This window comes from Pogona vitticeps, chromosome 6 (assembly GCF_051106095.1).
Source record: "Pogona vitticeps strain Pit_001003342236 chromosome 6, PviZW2.1, whole genome shotgun sequence".
NCBI classification, from domain to species: domain Eukaryota; kingdom Metazoa; phylum Chordata; class Lepidosauria; order Squamata; family Agamidae; genus Pogona; species Pogona vitticeps.
The window spans coordinates 97,530,645-97,554,114 of NC_135788.1; the positions used below are offsets into that span (position 1 = coordinate 97,530,645).

Here is a 23,470-nt window from a genome sequence, read left to right on the forward strand (position 1 = left end):
CTTTCCCTCCATACCAGAAAGCAGAAGATTTTGCCTAGCATGATAGCTGGAGGAGGAAGGGTTAAGCAGCCTCTCTCCTCTCACCCTTTTGCTTCCTACTGCAGCCTTTGAGGACGTTTTCCATGTAAAGTCATTGGAGGAAAGAGACAAGGAAGATGATGTGACTTGAGTCACTTCAGGTTTGGTCTTTACAATTCAGTCTGCAAAACCATGTAGAACTTCATACTCTTCTGCAGACCTAAAAAGTGGTACGGGAGACTTAACTCTGTAGTATCAGAAAGTCACTGTATGCGGCATACATCTTAGGAATTTCAGGAAAAGAATGTTTCCATTTGCAAAGAATAAGCCACATATTTTTGCAGAGAGTTTAAAACTGGGAGCTTTCAGTACCTGAAGATGCACTTACTGTAAAATGACTCACTATCTTTATAATCAACAGTTTGTTGGCTGCACAGAAGCTCCTTTACATGGGATTATACTGAACTGTACAATAGATTGGACATAGTTGAACAGTTCATATAATTTCAATATGCCTCTCCCAAGGACTGCTTGGGAGGCTCCAGCAACCTGTGTTTGGAAAACATTTGACCAGATCCTGGAAGAAAGAAGAAAATGATATAATAACCAAACATGAATCAGGAATCACCAATGATAAAGGTTATGGTCCCAAACATTTTGTCCAAACATCACCAAAAGACTATTTCCTCTTTTTTTTAGCCCTGCCTGTTGACATGGCTATTTTACATAGTAGCTAATTAAAAACAGCAGCAAAGAAACCTCACGGGTCCTGACAATTATAACAATATCAAACCTTTGCATGACTCATCCTCTTGGACAAGCTGCTTGATTCCAGGCACCCTTGAGTGTGTATTTCAATCTGATTTTAGACCTGGTTGTGGCACAGAATTGTCTTTGTCACTTCAAAAGATGATTATGGCTGGGAGAAGAATATCAAGAGTGAGCAAGTTCAGCTGAACCTCTCTATCCTCTCAACTAAGGATTAGGGGAACAGTTTTCAACTGTGGGAATGATTCCATTGAAATATGGAGAACTTATTCTAGAAGGCAGCGCTGGGCATCTGCTGCTCTTACACTATAAGTTCCTGTAGAATTCCATCCTGGACCACATTATCTGTTCTATTTTTTTAATAGTCACAGCTGCTGAGTGAGGTCATTCTGGGACTTAGAGTGAAGTGACACTCAACTGAAACATATTTATCTTTTCCAGCTTATTTAGGTGAGGCAGTAGAAACTATTAAACTGGTATCTGGGATCAGTAATTTCATGATTTCATGGGGCAACTAATATCCCTATTCCCTGTACCATCCTTTCCTGTTTTAGGTTTATCTGCAACCATAATTGATTAGTGAGTTCCAATGATCACAACAGTGCTTAGTCACTACTGTATATAAACAGTGACTCAAAATCTCAGTTTAACTGATATTTCCTATAGAATGGTATGACTGTAATAAAACATTTCCACATACTGGTTTCTTCCACACTAGGACCCTAAGTGCTGGTAAAGCACAGTTTCCCTACTTCAAACTGGAAGTAAAATTAAAACAGGAGCTGCACAGAATGTTTAATATAGCACTAATTCTATATTATCAAAAGTCACATTTGTTCTTTTCACACTATTGTCTCCCTGCAAAATACATGAAAGCCACACCTGCCTGTTACTTGTTCACAGGACTCTCTCCAAATGTCAGATCATTGGTTCTTCTTGGCTGGTTGTTCATCCGTGAGATCACCAGCAGGTCTTGCAAGCAGTGTTGCGTAACCACTGGCCTTTGTGCAGCCAGGTGAGCATTGTAGTATTTTCTTGGCCTGTGGCATGAAGCACTCCTGCTGCCCAGAATTTCTCTTGGAAGGGAAGCACTTTCTGCATAACAGCAAAAAACAACAACAACAAAAGCAAAACAAAACAAAAAAACCCACCATTTACATGCTGTACTTTAACACTCCTAGCAGCAATACACTAATTCCCTTTTCTTAAGTCAAAAAGTGAGCCTGTTTATGCAGCTGAGCTGGAGCAGGCCAAAGAGGGTCATTAGAAGGTCTGGTATGTCATTTAATGCAATCCTCACATCCAAATCATTTGGATGTCATTTAATGCAATCCTCACAAACCTCAACCAACCCTACTTGGTCCACAGCAGCCTGTTGTCAATTTGCCAATATCATGAACTGGCTTAAACAGAAAGCCTACTTTGGCAAATTAAACATTTCTTTGGCTCCATGGAGAGGCCAAGGTAGTAAAAAAACACATTTAAAGTGTGTATTAGAATATACGCTGCAGCACTTTAAAAACAGTATTAAGTATGTGTATTTACAAGTTAGTTATGTGTATTAGGGCGTGGACTCACCTCCCTCTATTACTATCTCCATGCAAGAACTGGAGGTTGTTCATGAATTTGTGTACCTTGGCTCAACAATCTCTGACACTCTCTCCCTAGATGTCAAGCTGGTTAAACGCATTGGCAACGCAGCTACCATGTTCTCTAGACTCAAAAAGAGAGTATGGCTTAATAAGAAGTTGACGGCATACACCAAAATCCAGGTCTATAGAGCCTGTGTCCTGAGCACACTCCTGTACTGCAGCGAGTCCTGGACCCTTTGTGCACGGCAGGAGAGGAAGCTGAACACCTTCCATATGTGTTGTCTCCGACACATTTTTGGTATCACCTGGCAGGACAAAGTTCCAAATAGAGTAGTCCTAGAATGAGCTGGAATTTTCAGCATGTATACAATATTGAAACAGCGCCGTCTACGTTGGCTTGGGCACGTCGTGAGAATGGCTGATGGTCGGATTCCAAAAGATCTCCTGTATGGAGAATTAGTGCAGGGAAATTGCCCCAGAGGGGGACCACAGCAGTGATACAAGGATATCTGCAAGCGTGATCTGAAGGCCTTAGGAATGGACCTCAACAGATGGGAAACCTTGACGTCTGAGCATTCAGCCTGGAGGCAGGTGGTACATCATGGCCTCTCCCAATTTAAAGAGACACTTGTACAGCAGACCGAGGCAAAGAGGCAGTTCCGAAACAAGCAAAACCAGGGAGCTGGACAGGGGACAGATTGGATTTGTCTTCAGTGTGGACGGGATTGTCACTCTCGAATTGGCCTTCTCAGCCACACAAGACACTGTTCCAAGACCTCCATACAGAGCACGATACCATAGTCTCTGGAGACTGAAGGATGCCTACGTATGTGTATTAGGTATACATAACACCTGTAGCTAATTGATAATGCACATACCTAATACTGCTTTTAAAGTGATGCAGCACATATTTGCTGCTCTAATACATCCCTAAAACTGTTTTCACTTCCTCAGCCCCTCCACAGAGCTAAGCAAGTGTTTAATTTGCCAATATAACAAAATGGATCTCTTCACAATACTGGCAATAACAGGAGTCATCTCACTGTGGTTCATTTCCAACAATCATGCTGGAAACAGACCAAAAGAGCAATCCTATTGGTACCAAAAAAGCAGACGCCCCTGACAGGGGCCAATAACATGCAGGTGGGCTGGTTCACTCCAGCAAACATGTCATCCGATCACTGTCTTTAAGAGCAAATCAGCAGGTCCCTGCAGTGGACTAAACAGTGAGCTAATCACCTATGCAGCCAGCCTCTAAATGAATGAATGGTGAGAAATGGGATTCTACTATAAAACCATTGTGAAGAATGTGAGGACCCTATTCCTGATTGATTCCTCATCACATTCTCTGGCAAATCCCCCTATTTTCAGCCAATCTCATCCCTTTTTACCTGCGGAATCAGTGTTGACTCCTGTTTTTGTGATCTTCTGGTAAGAGGAGCATGTCTGCACAATGTAATTATCAAAGAAAAAAGGAAGACTACATGCTGCTGCAAATAGCATGTTAATGCAACATAAATTTCTAATCTGCAACATCTGTGTAGCCCTCCTTCTCTTGATAGCCCAAACTATGAAAGTAAAGATTCACGGTCAAGATCAATCATATAAAATCTTCTGCAGATAGTGAAGGAGGCACACAAATATTGCAGACTGACCAATTATAACAACATTCAGTGAAGGTATAAAGACTTCCTTACTGAATTGCTCCCTTCTAACACACTATGCCATTCCACCCCCATATAACTCTGCTATCTACAGACGAGATACAATTGCCCCCACAAGCCCACCATGTAGAGTCCTGCTTAACAGAAAGGTGGCTGCTGTTGGTCTATGCAGAAGTCTCCTGGACTGTGGCCATATAGCTGAAGGCACAGGGAAGGAGTGAAAGCTCATCATGGGAGCAGATCTGCTTTTGGCCATGTGAGGAGGAGGAGAGGGAGAGGAGAGCAGCCACCACAAAGTGCAAAGTATCCGCCAACCCAAGCTGCAGAAGTGATTCATGCTTTGCTGGTGGAAGCCTCACAGCTGCAGCTGCTGCTGATACCACCAGCATTACCTCTAACATGTCCATAATCAGATCCCCAAACTGGTGCACTTAAGGTACTGTCCCCCACTCCCTTGTTCCTTCTTCTCATCTTCTTTCCTACCTTCTATCTCTAACTTGCTTATCTGCTCTCCTTTCTTCCTTGCCTTCCACCAAGCACAGTCAATACATTCTATCTGTCTCAAGCCAGTGATTTCTGTGTCCTCTTCCCTTCCTTGTGGGGTGGTGGTGCTCTATCTTAGTGTCAGTTACCTCCTTCTTTCCTTACTCTTAGTTGGCATCAGTGCCTGTTCTGGGGCTTTATCAACCAGTGTAAAACCCACTAAAGAGAAGGAATGTCCTGTAAGAGCTAGTTGAATCCAGGCAAGAAAAGCTATCATCATGACAATGTGATATGTCTGGTGGGGTATATACGTACCTACTGCCATCATCAACACATAAAGGTGTCTAAGTGGAAATTCCAGGTCTAGGGGATGGCTGAGGAATAAGCTTTTCAGGTACTCCCCCCTCCCCCTGCCTTAAAGCTTCTTGGGATATATTGAGCCATCCATCATATCGTATTGGAGCAGCAATATGAGTCATAGTTACATCTTTAAGACTTAATTCATTAGTAGATACATAAATTAAAAATTTAGGAACAGATTAATGTTCCTCTCTGATTAAATGGTGGGACCAAGATCAAATACAGAAAATCCTTAAAAGAAATCTCATGCTACAGACCATGCTAATCTACATCCTTCTTTCTTTCACACACAAAGATGGGTCAAAAAAGTTACATTTGTTTACTTGTATTTAAGTTCAGTTTACTTCCCAAGTAAGCAATTCACAATGAAGTCAAAAAGTGGGCCTGTATGCCTTTCTTCCAATCATATCATTATCTAATGACAATGACCACAAGCAATCAAAGATATTAGTACATAGCTAAAATCAGTATCAATAACATTTTTAAATCTAATTTGTCAAGGACTAGGACCTTGAATTTGTTTAGGTTTTTGAAGTACATTTTAATTCTGGTCTATTACTGTTTATCCCATAGTCTCATGCATTGTGCTAATATAACAATGAGCTTTCTTTCTAATAATATGCTCCGTTGTTTTAAATTTGTTTTAGTATTGATTTTATTACTATTTGTAATGTAACATTTGATTATTTCTTTTTTAATATTTGCATACCTACTGTTTTTAGCTTCTACATGTTGTCCTTTTATTGATGTAAGCTACCTTGTATTCTTTTTAAGGAGAAAGGTGGGATAAAAATATTTTAAATAAATAAATAATAAATGTGGTGGCTTTTAATTGTTAAAGTACATGTTTTATCACACCTGTTTTTCAGCCAGTAATTTGAAATCCTCAAAACATTAAACTAAGATTTGCATATGAATTCAATATGTATATGCAATGAAATATGCCTGTTTAAATACTTAATTAAAAGCCAGATGAGTCAAAGGGCAGATCAAATACAGCTCTCTACTACAGTTTACTTTTGTGATTACAACATTTAGGACATACACTCTTCCCCTCGCAACCTCTGGCATAATGAATGGAGATCAAAAAAACCCACTTTCATTTTCAAATAAACTAGAGTTTCCTGAATTTTAACGTAACAGACAATTTTGATTGAAAAGAAGAAGAAAAAAATTCTGACCACCTTCCCAGAGCTGTAATAAAACAGAACAGGGAATATACAAGGCTAAAGGCTGTCCTGTTTCATAAATGCAAATGTCAATCCAAGATTAAATGACCACTTGTCCAATCCAGTCAGTATCCAAAAATTGGCTGATCACCCAACCACAATTCCTACGTCCCTAACACTGGAGGTTGGTCTATTAGGGCAAACTGGACACTTCCCCTCAGTTTCAGGCTATCCCCCCCCCAACCAGTTCACTCCTGCTTATCTCTTTATCAGAGGTAATAGATAAGGCAGAGGTCTTCATGAGTGGGGAAGATCTCCCCAAACTGGACTCCCCTATTCAATCCGTGGCTCACCTCTGTGACCAAGATCCCACCTGTGTTCCCCTCCTGCTTATTTCTCAGTCTCACACACTGTGTAAGTGTGTGGGGCAAAAGGGTGGCGGGGAACCAGAAGTGAGAGGACAACTGTAAGTGGATAAGTCAATTGCCAACTTTCAGACAGGCAGAGAAAAACAGCTGCAGCTAGGAATATTTTTAATTTGGCAGTATGCTATATTTTTCTACTTTTTTTGGCTGAGTTGTGAGTGCATAAATGGGACTGAGGTCAGGCAATGACTCAATGCCTGTTACTGAAGATGTGCAGTTGCCTGCTTCTGGATATGTGCAACCACCTCTATAGTGATTTAGGTATCTGGCTGCGGAGCCAGAGGTTAGGAGTTCAATTCCCCACTGTGCTTCCTTGGCAGGGGCTAGACTTGATAAACCACTGGGTCCTTACAGATCTGCAGTTCTAAGGTTCATCCTATTATTAAATGCCTGCCTTCTTGCTTGTGTGTGTGTTTATGAATGAATACGCAGTTTTGTCCCATCTGTGCCTGTCATCGGCTGCTGTACCTTCCACCCTGCATCTGGACACCAGCTGCCACTGGCAGTACACAGAAAGGCAGGAGCTCTTTCCCTTAGGACCTTTGCATCCAAAACGCACAGCCCATATTAGGAATGACGATTACACTGCTGGAGCATCTCGTGTGTCTGGGTATTGTGGTTTGGAAAGGCTGAATAGAAAGCACCAGTCTCTCAAACCCAAGAAATAATATGTGGAAATCTAAAGCCTAAATCAAGGAGGGAGCTCTATCCAACATCATATTCTGACCCTTCTGTTGCCTCATTAACAATCTACCCTCCATCTATGACAGATGGATAAAAGACTTTGAAAACAGGATGCCAAGAATATGTCACTCACGCGCTCTGTTGGTGAGATGAAGAGACTGCTGTTCCAAGAGAAGCCTGATGTCTCTCTCCATTGGTCCATAATTCATCTTGCTGAAGAATTCTGAGACCAAGATGCATTGTTTTTCTTTGTCAGTTTCAGAGAATTTTGTTCTCATCTTCTGAAGAGCAGAACATGAGGAGGCTGTTTTTCCTCTAAGACGAAACCGGAAGGACTCTTCTCCAAATGGGTGAACGCTTTTAATAGTTGGTCCTTCACAGCAGGTCATGCATTTTGCTTTTGGACTCCTTGCACAGAATTGGTTCATTGCTGGAAAATGTTTGTGATGACATGGGCTTTGTTTACCGCATGCTTTTGTAAACCCATCCGGTGGCTGGAGCTGATAAGAGAGTGAAGGAAGGTCTGTCATACAGTCCCTGCTCTACATGCCTGATAAACTCACTCTCAGTTGACAAGAGACCCAGGGGCTGCCGATATGGTTCTCCCACTCAGATCTAACACTATAACTAATTTTAACACAAGAAGGAATGGTATAAAATTCATGCTGCTATTTAATTCAGGATGACTGCAAGTCACAAGAGTGGTCACAAGAAAGAAATTTTCCTGTATTGTGTATAAGTGGAAATTTCAGGAGACGTTTAACATGTAAGCTATACCTGTTGGGATTCTCACTTCCACACAACCATCAAAAGTACAAGAGCTTTATTCTCTTTTCCATAAGGATAGCCAATGAACATTTATATCCAGACATATTAGAAATAACATAAGAAGAGAAGTTCTTGTAGCCAATTTGAAGTCCTGAACCTTTTCATGTTTGATACAGGGGTCTTCCAAAAGTATTGCCCTGCTTTGTTTACTGCATTTTACTGCTATTACTGTTTTATCACTGTCGTTACCCACCTTAAGATGTCGATGAAGAATGAAAAGCAAACAGAAAAAAATATTACATCCAAGTAGTACAGTACTGAACTGAGACAGTACAATGAAAACCCTGGCCCAACAGCCAGGGTTGTTGCTGAGATCATACACAGCAGTGACTAATACAAATGATTTTGTGTCACTTACTCTAACTCTAATCATAGAATCATACTCACATCTGTTGTAGAAGGATGGTTGCTAATAGTGTTCCTCAGTTCTGGACTGGAATTATGCTGCTCCGGGGTGGTGGATGAATCTTCTCTGGTAAGATCAGGCACTGAGCTGTAAGGCCTCACAGGTTGTTCTTCAGGGGGCTCTGAGCAGTTGCTTGTCCCATTGCTCTCACACTGGGCGATGGCATGAGAATCACAAGCCACTTCTGTCTTGGGTTCCTGCACATCTGAAAAATTGTCAGGTAGGAAGGCAGTCCTAGGCCCAGTTTCTGAACAAACCTAGGTTGAACAGGGAGGAAAAACGGTGGGTGGCCAAATATGAAATTCATGTGTGCACGTCCACGGATGTTGATTGTGTGTACACAACAACATCTGGAAAAGAAACTCAGTTGGACTACAACTGACATGCATGCTGACTGGAACATTTTTCTGATATGTTAACTCAAACCATGTTGCCTAGGACTGGAATGCACGGCAAGCAGATGAAGCATTAAAGGCATTAAGACACCTTGAAGGTTTACAAAGTCCTGCCCAGCTGCAGATGAAAACTTTACATGTTCTAACAATTATTGCTATTAATAACAAATTAATTAATTACATAATACAACTTGTTTGTAACTTGGTTTTAAGAATTTTTTGTTTTTAAATAATCTGACCTGATTTTTTGCAACTATATACAAATTGAAATGATCTTATCTTGTTCTGCAATACAGTTGTTGGTTCAAATATATATAAAAATATATAAAAATGTATATTTTTGCATTGAAAGTATATACATATGCATATTTTAAGATAAAATGCATAAAAAATATAAATGCAAATTGGTATGCATTTAAAATAGTCATATGCAAAAAAAACCACAGTCTGTTGTTTGGACAGATCTACAAATGCATGTGAAACTACTGGGGATCAATGTCAGAGTAAGCCATCTACTTCTAACTAACCCCTAAACACATTTAGCAGCATTTGCTCACATACATAATCTTGCCCCTTGCCTCTGTCATTTGTTACCTTTATTTATTTATTTATTTATTTATTTATTTATTTATTTATTTATTTATTTATTTATTTATTTATTTATTTATTTATTTATTTATTTAATTTTATTTATTTATTTATTTATTTACCGCCCATCTAGCACGTATCTACTCTGGGCGGTTTACATATAGCATAAAAATAAACTAAGGTAAAATCCAGATTAACCCTTGCCTCTTCCTTTCCTACTACCCCTGTAAAAATGTAGATTGCAAACTCTTGGTTTACGTTACTCTGCAAAGTGATACATACATTAACAGTGGGATTCAACTAACAAATCAAAATACAATGCAGGTAAGAAGAGAGGTAATACAGGAACACATTAGCTATCAGGATGGGGTAATGGAGAATCAGGTAGCAGAAGAAAATGAAAGAAAATCAATCAATATGATAGAGAGGAGATGGATAGATTGGATTTCAAGTTCTGCTCTCTGAGCATTGGCTGTACTGTTTGAAGCTCATGGGTGTTGTGAGTTTTTTTAAAAAATCTGAAAAACCACCAGGTCGCTTACCTGTGACGTAAGAAGATAAAAGAAGCAAAGAAGTACATTGAAAGTTGAAGTCAAGTCAGCCACTCAGCACAGTGACTGGCTATGGGCAAATTCTTCTCTTTACTATGACAGAATAACCCCATGGGCATCATCATGAACTTCATTTATACAAACTCTTTGAAAGAGGGAGCTGATTATATGATAAATAAATACAATAAACCTGAAAATAAATTTGCTCTGGAGCATGGCGCAATGAGAATACTGTATAAGAAAGTGTGGACATGATAATATCATGAGAAAGGCAAAGTAGAGGATTTTCAGTTGACAAAAAAGATGAAAGATGCAGCAGAAAGGAAGACCTACATGAAAGAAGTTGTTATAATTTAAACAAATGCATATGGTGGTGGGGCAATTGCTTTTGTTTGGTTTGTTCCCCCCCCCACCGGTTTTGCTCCAAGAACTGGATTCATTATCACCTGGTGTAGGGCCACACAGCTGCATGGACGCACATCATAATACATTCCTATCGAAATGGGTCAGATTTAAATTTCTCCTCCCTGCCCAATGAGATTGAGGGACTGCCTATATGGAAGTGAAAGTCTCTCCCATCCTTCCGCTAAATTACTGCTTCCAAACCAGTAATACTGGCAGGAAAACTGCAGCCTTAGAAGTCATGAGACACTGCTTCCCATTCCACCTGTTTGTAGGTCAGCTGATCAGTGGGAATGAGAAGAGAGGTGTTCATTTTGGTGGCCACACGGGCAGTGGGCTCCAGTACTGGAGGGTATCCACCCTGCTTTAAAAGAAGGTAAACAATGAATTTTGAAGCTTCTGGAAAATATGAATTGACAGAGGGCAACCACGTCCTATCGACCTACTGAGTGGATTTAGTATCATAAAATTATTAAATAATGGAGCCGCATGGGGCCTATAAGGCTACTGAGTCCAACCCTGCTCAATGCAGCAATTGAAGTTAGAGCAGATAAGACAGATGGCTGCCTAGCTTTCCTCTTGAATGCCTCCAATGTTGACTTGTATGGGAGCAAGACTTGACCCAGTCACACTTGTTTAAATCCATTTATATCAGCAGAATGCAGCTTAATCCAAAGACAGCGTCTGGATCACTGTAATTCATTCACAGAAGTAGAATTAAGAATCAGTTTTCAACTGATTTTTCCACTTCTTCAGAATTGCCCGTTGCCAGCAGAAATATTTCCCTCCGTCCTACCTGGTCAGGGACTGGCGCCACACTTGCCCTGCTTGCCATCTTTTGCCTGAAGATCTTGATTTTTTCTCCACTAGATTCTCCCTGAAGTTCAACCTTCTTCTCTTTCAGCAGAGCCACTTTTTGTTCCTTCTTGAGACGCAGCTCCTGGAGCTGCTGCCTATTGATGACATTGTAGAAAAGAAGTTATTGCAACTGAGACAGAGAGGGGACTGCACTGCAGGTCAAATTCAAATTGCCTCAGTTCCAAAACCCTGTCCTTCAGGCTTCGTCAAAATGACATCAAATCAAAAACTATAAAATGGATTATGCCTCAGAGCCAATGGGTGAAAAATCCTTCTGACAGTTTGTCCCAAATCATCTCATAGAATTTTATGCAGAGGGAGAGAAGGGTTAGGGTTTGTCATCTTATTCACAGTAAACGGTTAGCTAATCCACCCTTAACGTTAGCCCCAAATTCAAGAGCTGTTTGTTCCTGTCAATGTTTACTCCGGGGATATATGATGCATCTACAAAACAAAAAGGGCACGCAGAGCATGCTTCCTTTCACAACCACAATCAGGCTCCTGCAACCAGAAGAAAAATACCAAGGCACCAAATGTGTCTTTAGCCAAAAAGCCATTTTAGGAAAAGCCAGTCTTTGCTATGAATGTCTAGCCTTGTTGAGTGTGCACCTCAGGAGACAGCCGGCAGACAGACAGATACTAGCATGTTTTCACACACAACACATAATCTATGTACAGAACCCATCAGTGCAAGGAGTGTCCAGTAGCACTGCTGGACTAAAAATGAACATGTCCAGTTGCCATGACAGATCAACAGAACCTCCATGTTCAGAGGTAGCATCCCTCTAAATGCCAAAGGCTAGAGACAAACAGCAAGAGACCTGCTCATCACTATTGAGAGAAATCCGTCGATGGCTGCTGGTGGAAACAATATACTATTCTCGACAGAACTTGGTCTGGCCAAGGAAGGTAGTTTCAGACATCCTTAGGGGTTCAGTCAAACACACACACATCTCTAAAATATTACTTTGATTCTAATTCCCAGAATTCTTCAGTTAGAATGACCGGAGTGTTCTGTATCAGCAGGTTTACTACTACTACTACTACTACTACTACTACTACTACTACTACTACTACTACTACTACTACTAATAATAATAATAATAATAATAATAATAATAATAATAATAATAATAATAATAATAATAATAATAATAATAATAATAATAATAATAATAATAATAATATGCAAAGTAAAGTGGTCAGTTCTAGAACCCCAAACCATAATCAAGTCTCATTTCATCTTTCTCTGTCACATACACTCCCTACATGCTCTACTGCTACTCTCTAGTGACTGTTCACAAATGAAGAAAATACCTGCAAAAGCAGAGAGAACCCCAGAAAAAGGTTGGTCCTGATGGAGCAAAGCTCCAGTAAAAAGAGTTACTTCAGAACAAATGGCTTGAGTTGTTGTCCAGATACTGCAAGGCCAGATCTGACATGAACAGTACCATTAGACTGCCTCTGTGTTTATTCGTTCTTCCATTTTGTTCTATGGAGCACTGTAGTGCTACGGGGCTTCCTATGGCACATTCAGTTCTCCATCTTTTGGAAACCTTTAATTTTATCTTAATACAGTCTTAAAATTACATATTTTTAAAATAAAAATAGTAATTTAAAATACTATCAAATGCAAAGCTGAAGCAAAGGAATAGATTTGTAGGGATCTCTTTCCTAGAAAAACGTGGTGGCGCTGCGGGTTAAACTGCAGAAGCGTCTGTGCTGCAAGGTCAGAAGACCTGCAGTCGTAAGATCGAATCCACACAACAGAGTGAGCCCCTGTCCCTTGCCCCAGCTCTCGCCAACCTAGCAGTTCAAAAGCATGCAAAAATGCAAAATGCGAGTAGATAAATAGGTACCACCACAGTGGGAAGGTAAGGGTGTTCCGTGTCTAGTCACACTGGCCACGTGACCATGGAAGATTATCTTTGGACAAATGCTAGCTCTATGGGTTGGAAACAGAGATGATCACCACCTCCTAGAGTCAGACACGACTGGACAAATTGTCAAGGGGAACCTTTACCTTTCCTTTCCTAGCAAAGCATTTTTTGAAGACACGACTTCAGTGCAGTGCAGAAACAAAGCACAGGAAGCTCTGGTCTCCTTTGGGACAATCTGTATTCATTTGAGGTGGAACCTTTGTCTGTCTGGTCAAGCTCAGTGTTACTTTTGCTATGGCAGTTTTGGCGGAATAATAAGGACATCTCTTTTTTCTCCATGTAACAAGAACTGTATGTAAGAAGTGTTACATTTTAGTGTAATAAGTAACAGTGGTGTGTTGTCCCTGAAACACTGCTTTTATGAGATCTGAGGGGCATTTTCCTACTTTACTAGGTAGTTCCAATAGTATTATTATTTTAAGTACTGTACCTTAAAAGTAATAACCTTAATTACATGTTACTGAAACGTTACCCTGTAAATAGAGAGTAATACATCTTTAAAATAAAAAATAATGAATTACTTTTGAAAAATCATGCTCCAACTCTGAGTAGATTCGTTCCTTAAGATGTCATGTGCATTGTTGTCAATGTTACGATAAGGGTAGAATTACTATAAAATATCCAAGAATCCAGTTCATTCTTATGAATGCTGTACATTGTTTACTCATCTGTGTTTCATCCTCCTTTGTTCTTGTGTTTTTTTTAAAAAAATAACCTTCACTACAAGTAAAGGTTTTTTAAAGATCTTTATGTCTCTTATTTAGCCTGATTTAAAAACCTCCACCTTACCTATTCTAAAATTCCAAGGATTTTTTACTATTCTGTATTAGGCTTGTAGAAGTTCTGGAATCTAAGTGACAAAGCACAGACACAAGACACAGGTGTCTTGTAACAGTGCACAGAATGCACAGAATTTGCAATCACACACCACTGTGCAGCTCTCTTCACGACTCTTGCAAACAACCATACAATGAACATTGACTTGGCTTACTTGTTGGCTACAATTTGACATGTGTAGCAAAGAACTTGAAGAAATGGAAAATCTGTCACGTTGCACTGGGCTATGGAGGAAAGAGAAGCAGCACAAGCCTGCTGCCTCCTTCTGCCAGCTCAGCATATAAGAGGCTCCCTTCCCTAGAGGTGTGGGCAGGAGAAATGGGTTTTCTCATATTATAATAATTGTAAAGGAAGAGGGTTAATTGCCCTTGCAAATCAAACTGCAGACACTTTACCAGTTACATTTTATTTATTTATTTTAAATATTTTTACCCCAGCTTTTTCTGCAAAAGGACCTAGAATCCAACTCCTTTGGGGAGTTGGATACTAGGTTCAAACATGAAGTCTAGTGCATGGTTAAACCTAGTATCCAGGGGATTATGGAAAATCAATTCAAATGCAGCCATTTGCAACCTAAATGCACTGCTAGATCCTGATTTTGGGGTGCTCTCAGGGAAAATACTCTAAATCAGTCCTGCTACCTTCCTGAGCCCATTTTTTCCTTGCCATTGTCACTGCTGCCTATTCACTTGACATCTTCCTCCAGCTGAACCAATTATCTTGTGATAAAGCTGCTGAAATTCAGATTTTAATAGTGTGCTGATTCGACTGACATTATTGCTCTCATAACACCTGTATGTATATTGAGCTTGCACAGTTATGTAACAAATCCATAGTATTTTCAATATTAAATGTGAGACTGGTAACAGGACGACAACTATGTTCTGCACCTGCACAGTCTACATAATTAAATACTGTATCTAACTTTGCCATTTCTGTGCACACCCTTCGTGGTCAAGGTTTATATATTGCTCATACAATGACATCACTTTAATTTCAATACTTCCAAACCAATCATTGTAAACGTTTGGATATGAAATACAGTATTTCAACCAACCAATCACACTGGATTAAACAGCCACATACGTTAATAGTCATGTTTTGTTCAGTGTTCCTTTCTCAGGGTGTGACTACAATGCAATTTACTCTTTTGTGCCAGACCTAGAACAGTTAAATTTGGTGTATTTTCTGTTAACTATTCAAGCCAACTGTGAATAAACATCGATTTTTGCTTTCCCTGCCACAGGCTAGTGGATTATTTTGTACCAATTCCATTCACATCTCATTATTTTGTACCAATTCCACTCACATCTCTATCTTTCCATTTTTGGCATGCGTGGCTGCCTATATCAGTCCAAAGAGGCAATGGCAGATATATCCTGGGATGGTATTTTGGCAATTGACATAGGTCTGAATTGATATAAAAATTTATGAAACTGCAGTGCTTATCTGATGTAGCATTATACTGGAAGAACAGAATAATAAAAATTGTTCAGAGGATAAACAAGAGCACTCACTTGAGGGGTATGTTCCTAGCACACTGGCATATCATACGTTGATGAAGGGTATGCCAGTATAGCAGGAAAATCTTGTCTCTCCACCAAACAATTTTGTTTTATTCTGTTCTTCAGCTATTCCAGTATAGTCGAAAAAGTACTGTAGTTTCACCAGCCATTATATCAATTCAGACCTACTGCTACTTGCCAAACAAACAAACAAACAGAAAGAGTTTGGGAAAAGGGTGGTATTAATGACAAAGAGGGAAGGAATCCTTTGATCCAGTTATAACTGTAGTGATCTGAGGTGTGGTGTGGATTCTCAACCGCAAAATTGCCCAGAATAATTAAACATTCTTTGTGAACAACAACAATGATATAACCACCATGGGAAACTTTGAATCAACCAAGAACACCCCTCCTTGTCTTGCCACATCCTCACTTTCTTTTTTGGTTTCATTTATGTATGGGCTACTCAGCAAGTTTCTCAACTCTCTCAAATAAACGCAATAGTTTTCAAGATACAATTTGTTGATGTGCATGTGCTGCAATTCACAGGTACACAATTAGATAAAAGAAAACAGAAGTATTTTCATTTGAGATTTCACCAAAAATTTGTAAATGGGTAAGCAAATTATGATTTCTATACAGGCAAATATGAGGAGGGTGCTCTACTCCCTCAACTCTGGCCATTGTTTATATGCCAGTGGGGCCCTTGAAGGGTTGTGAGCCCTGGTAATCCCTGGGACCAGTCCTGCTCAAATTAATTTGAAAGGCAAATCACCTGGAAGTTGTCCAAACACACATATATACACACACTTATCAGAAATTAAATCTGTGGAATTACCACAAAGGATTTGAAAGGCTAGAATTGTTGTTCTCAGGGCTGAATACCGTGGGGGCTGGCCTCTGGTATTTTGCTGCCTGAGGTAAAGTAGCAAATGGTGTTGCCAATGGCAGCTAGGTTAGCCTGTATTTCTCAGTACATCCCTAGCATTAAATACAACAGCAAATTAAATCACCATATTGTGCCTTATAATGACACCCTAAATCTGCTGCTTGAGGAGATAGTGTTATTCTACCTCATAGTACGACCAGGTTGGATGATTTCGGGACATTGAACTGCACAATGAGAACAGCTTTGTTCTCAATGAATAGTTCCCAATCTATACAGTTAGTAAAGGAAGATAGTTCTATAAACAGAAAGTAAATCTCTAGCATTCTGGCTTCCAATCAAAAATGAACCAAGTAAAGATTACTTTGAATTCAGGGAAGAGAAGAAGCAGCACTATTTTATTTTGGACAGACAATAACCAAAAGTTTGCTGTTGTCTTTTCTTTCTTTCAAAAGCACGATCCCCCTCTTATCTGAGAGAAAACATACCACGAAACGTTATTTCTTACCTGGCATACTCCTCACGTGCTCTGGAAGCTACTGTTTCCTGGAAGAGGGAATTATTGTGTTGAAAAAACTTATCATATCTGTCTGAATCAGAGCTCGGGTAAATTCGACGGTAGCCTCCTGTGTTTTTTTCTTCATATTTCTCTGCTTGCTCGAGCCAGGCAGCTTGGCAGTTCTTGTATTCCTCGATCCTGATAAAATTATCCAAGTAAAACTGTTAACAAGCCCCTGAGAAAATGTCTGCAGTGGGAGATTCTTCTCACTTGATGTTCATGGTGCCATTGCAGTCTTCAAACTTTATTTCTTTAATTCTTACAAGTTGAGATAAAATTTCTTCATAAAGCTTGTAAAGGAAGTTCAGAAATATAAACAGCACACACAATAGTTTCATATGTGGGGATACTTATTTAATAAATACATAAGGTTTTGAAGCTAATGGGAGTACATGTGCAGCTGATGCTGCCACCCTTCCCTTCTGCCCCCTCCCTGGAAAAGGCAAGGTCAGGAGGAAAGAAAGGCCTATTCTAGCAGATATTTCTGCAAGATGGAAGTTCAGGCCTCTTTTCTCTCCTCAGTTCCTTTACAGGATAAAATAAATAGATCAAAGGAGTGCTGAACATTGCCAACATTCATGACAAGAACTTGCAGTCTGGCTTCGGTTTTGTTCAGCCCTGTCCACAGGACCTGAGCATTTAAATGACCTCTGGAAAATGTTGGAACATACAGTTGAGTTCACATTTTCTGTGTATCTCATCTATCTTGCTTTATATGATTCAGACTGCTGATGAAACAGAGTCTGAATGATAAATAAAGAGCAACTTGTTTAACAATATTTTGTTGAAAACTATTATGTTCTTTTAATATGTACATTGGAGGATCTCAAATGTTTGGATACAGGATTCATATTGTACATATTTCTGCACCAACTACAAGACATGGAATGCAATGCTTACAGAAATTGTGGATTTCCTCTTGCTTTACTCCCTAGCTTTGCTGAAGGCTGCAAAGCTCTCCTGCATTCCCTAGAAAATTAGGATAGCAGAGAGAGAGAGAAAAAAGGTAGTGATCTGGCCCTTATTTTTGTTCTGAATAGCTAAGCAAGTCAAACTGTACATTATGACAATTCTGACTAAAACATTCTGGATGCTAGCACCAAATGAACACCTTCAATTCTGATACACAAATTTTTTTTATCCAAAGTGAAAGCTGGCTATTTTGCAACCTCATCCGAAGTCCCCTCTACTTCTGTTTTGTTTCAGTACATTCTATCAAATTTATGGGGCAGGGAACTGTACAAATGTAGCATCATTTTAGGAGATTAAAAACAAATACAAAACCCAAGCATGTCTTTCTGGAAGGAGAGGCATCTATGTATAGCACCTAGTACACACATGCTAGCAGCAAGACAAAGGGAACACAAACCTCAAAAATAAAATGAAGCATGGCACAACACACATATAATCACACCCATCACCTGTCAGCTACATCGTTTCCCAGATACATTAGTGAACTGATTTTTACATGTTCCCCTTTGGCTGTTTGGGCTGCTACATGATTTTCTGTATCTGAGCTATTGCTGTTATAGAGTAATCCACTTACTAAAGGAAGACCTAGATGCTACATTATACATGGAGCTGCAGCTGCTAACAATTGTCAGGACTGTGAAATGTATAATGTTGTGATATTAAGAATTAGATAACCTATCTCAGATATTACAAAGAAAGGGAGGGGAATAAATGTCTAGGTCATTTTCAATGACAGCCATGTATACGTATGGCCTGAATTGCCAGATAACTTGTTGGTTTACCTGAGAGCCTGCTAATTTCACTTGTGAATTTCTGTTTGTAATTTGTATTTCTGTAATACTTCTCCAATATTCTTATTTAATGAGGGCTACTAAATGAATGGGAACTTGCATTTAAAATATGGTAATTTATTTCTGTATGATCCAAAGTCAATGAGATGTAAATCCATTGCACTTAAGATATATTTTGCAGGTGGCTTATAGACTAATTGACTAAGCTCTAGGATACAGGAGAAGGACTAAAAAGCTCACACCTGGCTTCCGGATTACGGCACTGCTTGAGAAGCCTCTCTTTCCCTCTTCGTTTCTCTTCTTCCAAGACTTTCCGCTTATCACAGGCTGCCAGGTTGATCAGAACAAGAGTGTCATACAAAAGTTGGTCTTTAACCTCTTTGTCCAGCCATGAATCAGTACTGAAACTTGGAGAATGATTCACCTGGAACAACAAGGATCAAGCCAATTTGCGTTTACATTTTCATTTGAAATACATAGCAAATTCCCTGAAAAAGAGCATTGGAAGATCAAAAATAATAGACACAACTGCAGTGGGAAGTACTGAAGGCAACATTTGAAGCTTCCAGTCAAGGCTGGTATATTGCCATTGAAGCATGTTCAAAACACCACAATTATCATTCACAACCATTACAATGTACAAGAGGTACACATAAAGAGACATGTGCAATAGTTGCTCCACAATCATAGAAGACCATTTTAGTGATTTATCAAAATTCAAGTATGAGCATCTTACTAGAGCACTGAATCCACTTTTTTTTAAAAGCATGATTCTTCCAAAGCCTTCAGGCAGGATTGCAGAATCTTCCTATTAGGCTTTTTCATGGTTTGTATTAGCTGGAAGGAATGTCCAGTGGCATCTCCAAGACTAACAATTTCACTATTTATTACTATATGAGGTTATACTATAATAGTCTTTAAAGTGTCACAAGACTGTTGATTTTACAGCAGCAGCATGAAATGGCTATCTTTTTGGAAACTACTGGTGCGTTTTACTTAACTGAATGATATGAATGATTTTTTTCATTATTTGGAGATGTGGAGGTTATTTAGAGGTTTTTACTAATGATATAACAGTAATTATTAAGTAGACATAGTAATTAAGGTTTTGATGAATAATACAATGTGAGGACCATTTATGTTCAGTGTAGAAGACTACAGCTTTGAACTATAGTTAGATGAAATATGTAGAGGCAAACTATTACGAAACTGAGATCTATGCAGTATAAAAATGGTAATAGTATCTTGTGTATTCGCGAAGGCTTTCACAACCATTAGTATCCTGTGTGCTTAATTAGACTGGATGTGTTAAATGTCAGTTATGAATTTGCTCATCATTTGCTGAAAATAAGAGTGCAATCATTTTTAAAAGTCACTAAAACAAACTTTTGATCATCAAGCAAGCAAACAAACCTAACCTATATTTGCTGAAGAATGATAGGTAATACTGTACTAAAAACTGTATTCAGTGAGAACATTCACTTGTAAATCACATTAGAAGATGGAGGCAATTTCAACAATTATTTTTGATTAAATGTTGGAAATTTCATATATTTTATATAACACCTATACTATATGACTTCCCAACTCATACAATTTTCTAATAGTTAAATTTGTCTTTGCATTAGCAATGGAAATATTTTTGCATTTTCTTATTTATATAATCTGAATTACATTAAACCCATTGGTAACAATATATTCAGTATAATATGAGGTATTTTAATTATTTTGTTGGTTTTATTGTATCGCTTTCCAGTATCAACCTCATCCTGTTCCCCTCAAAAAAATCCAAATCAATCCAAATAAGTAAAATTGAAATAAAATAAATCTGGGCTTCTACTATGACATAAACAAAAGGATGTGTGACCGATCTGTGAAGTGCATTGTCACAGAATTTTATGAAGGCAACTAATTTAAGCAGTTTGTATCAACAGTATGGAAGCTAAATTCATCAGTGGTTATTAGTTGTGACAGCCAATTGCACGGCCACAGATTACCAAATACTGAGAATTAAAAACAGAGGGAGCCTACTTGTGAACCTCTCTGGGGAATCTGACTGGCCACTGTCAAAAGAGATGAGGAAGAGCTTGTTTGGTGAACCATGGCTGAGACCTAATTTATGAAAAGTTCATGCCTTAATCCTCACACAAAATGTGTTTAACATTTGATTGTTTTCCTGACTGGGAACTCCAATATGTAAGGGCATATTTGATAACATTCCCTGTAGTCTAACGCCCTCTGCTGGATAACCATATGTTTGGAAGAGTTGCCACAGGGCACAGATCATGAGGCATGCAAGCGACGGCTGATGGTCTCCAAAGAAAGGGAGAAGAGAAGGTAGAAAGAGCTGTTTGCTTTACAGGAACATACCTCAAGCAACCATGGTTTGAGTTTTCGATCTAATAAAATATCAAAACCCAGGATTTCAAAGCAAGCACTCCACATGGTGTGATTGGGAAAACAGGTGAGATAATTATGCTTGATGATAGGATGGGCTGATATCAAAGTTTTAACAACAACATCTTCAATGTCCTTCCATATCCGTTCTGTTTCATAGCCATTTTGCTCCATGTAGTTATTAAAGGTGGACAGCTTCCTTTGAAAAATCAGGGGCAGGGTGGAGAAAAAAGTGAAAGACAATATGTGAAGCATATTTTCGGTACACATTTCTTTAAGTACAGAGGTGTTTACACTCAAGATGCAGCCATAAATAAATGCCAAATGCAAAGTGATTCATTATGCACATCTTCCAGTTTCATGTGACTTCATCTAGTACGGCTATCAAATACAGTTCTGTATTTGCGATCATTAAAATAAATGTAAATTCACAGAAACAGAAAAGTAGTTAATGAAAGAGAAGAAAAATAAACTCCCCTTCTGCTGCTCTTTAACTATGCATTGGAAGATTAGTTGCTCACATGAGTAATGGAAGAATTAAAAGGGTTTTTTTAAAAAAAGAATGAATACAGTTTGTGGTCTTGAGTGAATTTGCAGTTTCACAAAAAAATAGCCAGTTAGGCAATCAGATAGATAGAAAGTCAGATAGAAAGATAGACAGAAGCCCACAGAGCAAGTTATAAAGCACCAAGTCTCAATTTTTCATATCTGACACCTCATCAACCATGCTGTCAAAAGAACCTGGTCCTGTCATAATAGAAGCAAAAGGTCCACTTTCTACAATAAGAGCATTAATCTGTTTAGAGGCCTTATGTTAGTCTGTTTATTATTTATACCAAGTTGCAGAACAGTACTTTTGAAGGATTCACTTGAAGATCTGTATAAATGTGCTGTGAGCACATTTATATGATATTTAACAATAGTGGGCCAAGTGGGAAAGTCAAATAAAGGTTGCTGGTATGCATGGGTCACATGATATGAAGATTAAGCCTGTCATAGAGAGGAGGGGCAGAATCTATTCTTGATCATCATTCCAGAGTGCAGGACCCATAATAATGGACTCAAATTACAGGAAGCCAGATTTTGGCTGAATATCAAGAAAACCTTCCTGTTAGAGCAGTATGACAACAGAACCAGTTACCTTCAGAAGAACTGAGTGCTCCAATGCTGGAGGCATTCAAGAGAAAAATTGGATAACCATTTATCTGTCAGATCTACTTTGATTTGGACACCTGCACTGGGCAGAGAGTTAGACTCGATGGCCTTAAGGACCCCTTCCAACTCAATTATTCTATAATTCTATGAATAAGTAGAGTGTAATCCATAGCAGCTGATGCCACTTCAGTGACACTGTCAATGGTGGGTTTCATGAATGAGTGACTAGGGAAATAATGACTATCCAAAGTTAGTTCTAGCATTTTAACATGTAACAGATAAATAATACACAGTAGTTAGGATCAGAAGGAGCCGAGGGAATAAAACATGTAGGAAGAAATGGAAATTGAGCAAGAACAGCCCCTGTTTTTCTGCATCCCACTGGTGAAACACACACCACCAGCTGAGAATCACAGTTATAAAAGGAAATTGCACTGAGCAACTAAATAGCATGGTTAAACCACAGAAAAATGGAGGTTAATGCAAAATAGCTCTATGGGAAGTACATTCCATTTCTCACAGACTTTAGCATAAACGGGCAGTAAATTCTACAGATTGGGACTGAACTGTTGTTCCTAACACCACACATTAAAGAGCCATGAAATTCTTGTGATTACCACAGTTCTGCAGAACCCAAACCGAACTGAGAACAGATTAATTTAAAAGCAATAACTCTCTTTCACTCCACCTTTGAGACACATTGGCCGAAATGCCGTTGCACAGTTCTGTGTGTAAAACAGGGATAACAGTAGCAGCAGCAAATTGCCACTGATTAAAGGTGACTTCAGAGTTGACAGAGTCACTCGTACACAATGTGATTAAGTCACATGCATCCTGAAATCATCCAATAAAGCTTTTAATCAATGATAATTTGTCACTGCAGATAACATCACCACCACTGTTCACACAGAGCTGTGCAACAGAATTCTGGCTAACACCTAAATCCTTTGAAAGTTGAAATAACAAAGCTGTTGTATTTCCCATATGATCAGGTGACATTTGAATAATAACAAAGGATCAAGAGGAAGCAAGACAGTGAGCAAAGGGCAAAATCAAAACTCTTAAGATTTAACTCTTGGCTTTGGATTTACTGTAACATCTGCTCTAGTAACTCCTCCTGCTCCTTTACTGACCTGCCACATTGCAGACTCCATTGTCTGATTACCTCATTGTACTGCAGAAAAGAGACGGCACTGCTGGCATTAACCTGTTTACTGGAAAAGTGCAGTAATACAAT

The 23,470-nt window shown here is 39.0% G+C and overlaps 1 protein-coding gene across 6 annotated transcripts in view; it reads right to left on the minus strand.

Annotated features, from left to right (window-relative positions):
* Positions 1-468: 468 nt before the first annotated feature.
* TTLL6 (tubulin tyrosine ligase like 6) overlaps positions 469-23,470 on the minus strand; it is a 36,464-nt gene continuing 13,462 nt past the window's right edge. For 5 of the 6 annotated variants that reach the window (XM_020809854.3, XM_020809852.3, XM_073004354.2 and 2 more), the window contains exons 10-18: positions 21,052-21,277; positions 18,924-19,105; positions 17,819-17,887; positions 16,868-17,056; positions 11,130-11,286; positions 8,379-8,654; positions 7,297-7,663; positions 1,669-1,881; positions 469-595 (exon numbers count right to left, since the gene is read on the minus strand). In XM_020809854.3, coding sequence (XP_020665513.3) covers positions 1,676-1,881; positions 7,297-7,663; positions 8,379-8,654; positions 11,130-11,286; positions 16,868-17,056; positions 17,819-17,887; positions 18,924-19,105; positions 21,052-21,277 — 1,672 coding nt within the window. In that variant the 3' untranslated portion in view covers positions 469-595; positions 1,669-1,675. Of the gene's footprint in view, positions 596-745; positions 1,882-7,296; positions 7,664-8,378; positions 8,655-11,129; positions 11,287-16,867; positions 17,057-17,818; positions 17,888-18,923; positions 19,106-21,051; positions 21,278-23,470 lie in introns of those variants that run through there. The other variant, XM_078377954.1, reaches the window with a different exon arrangement.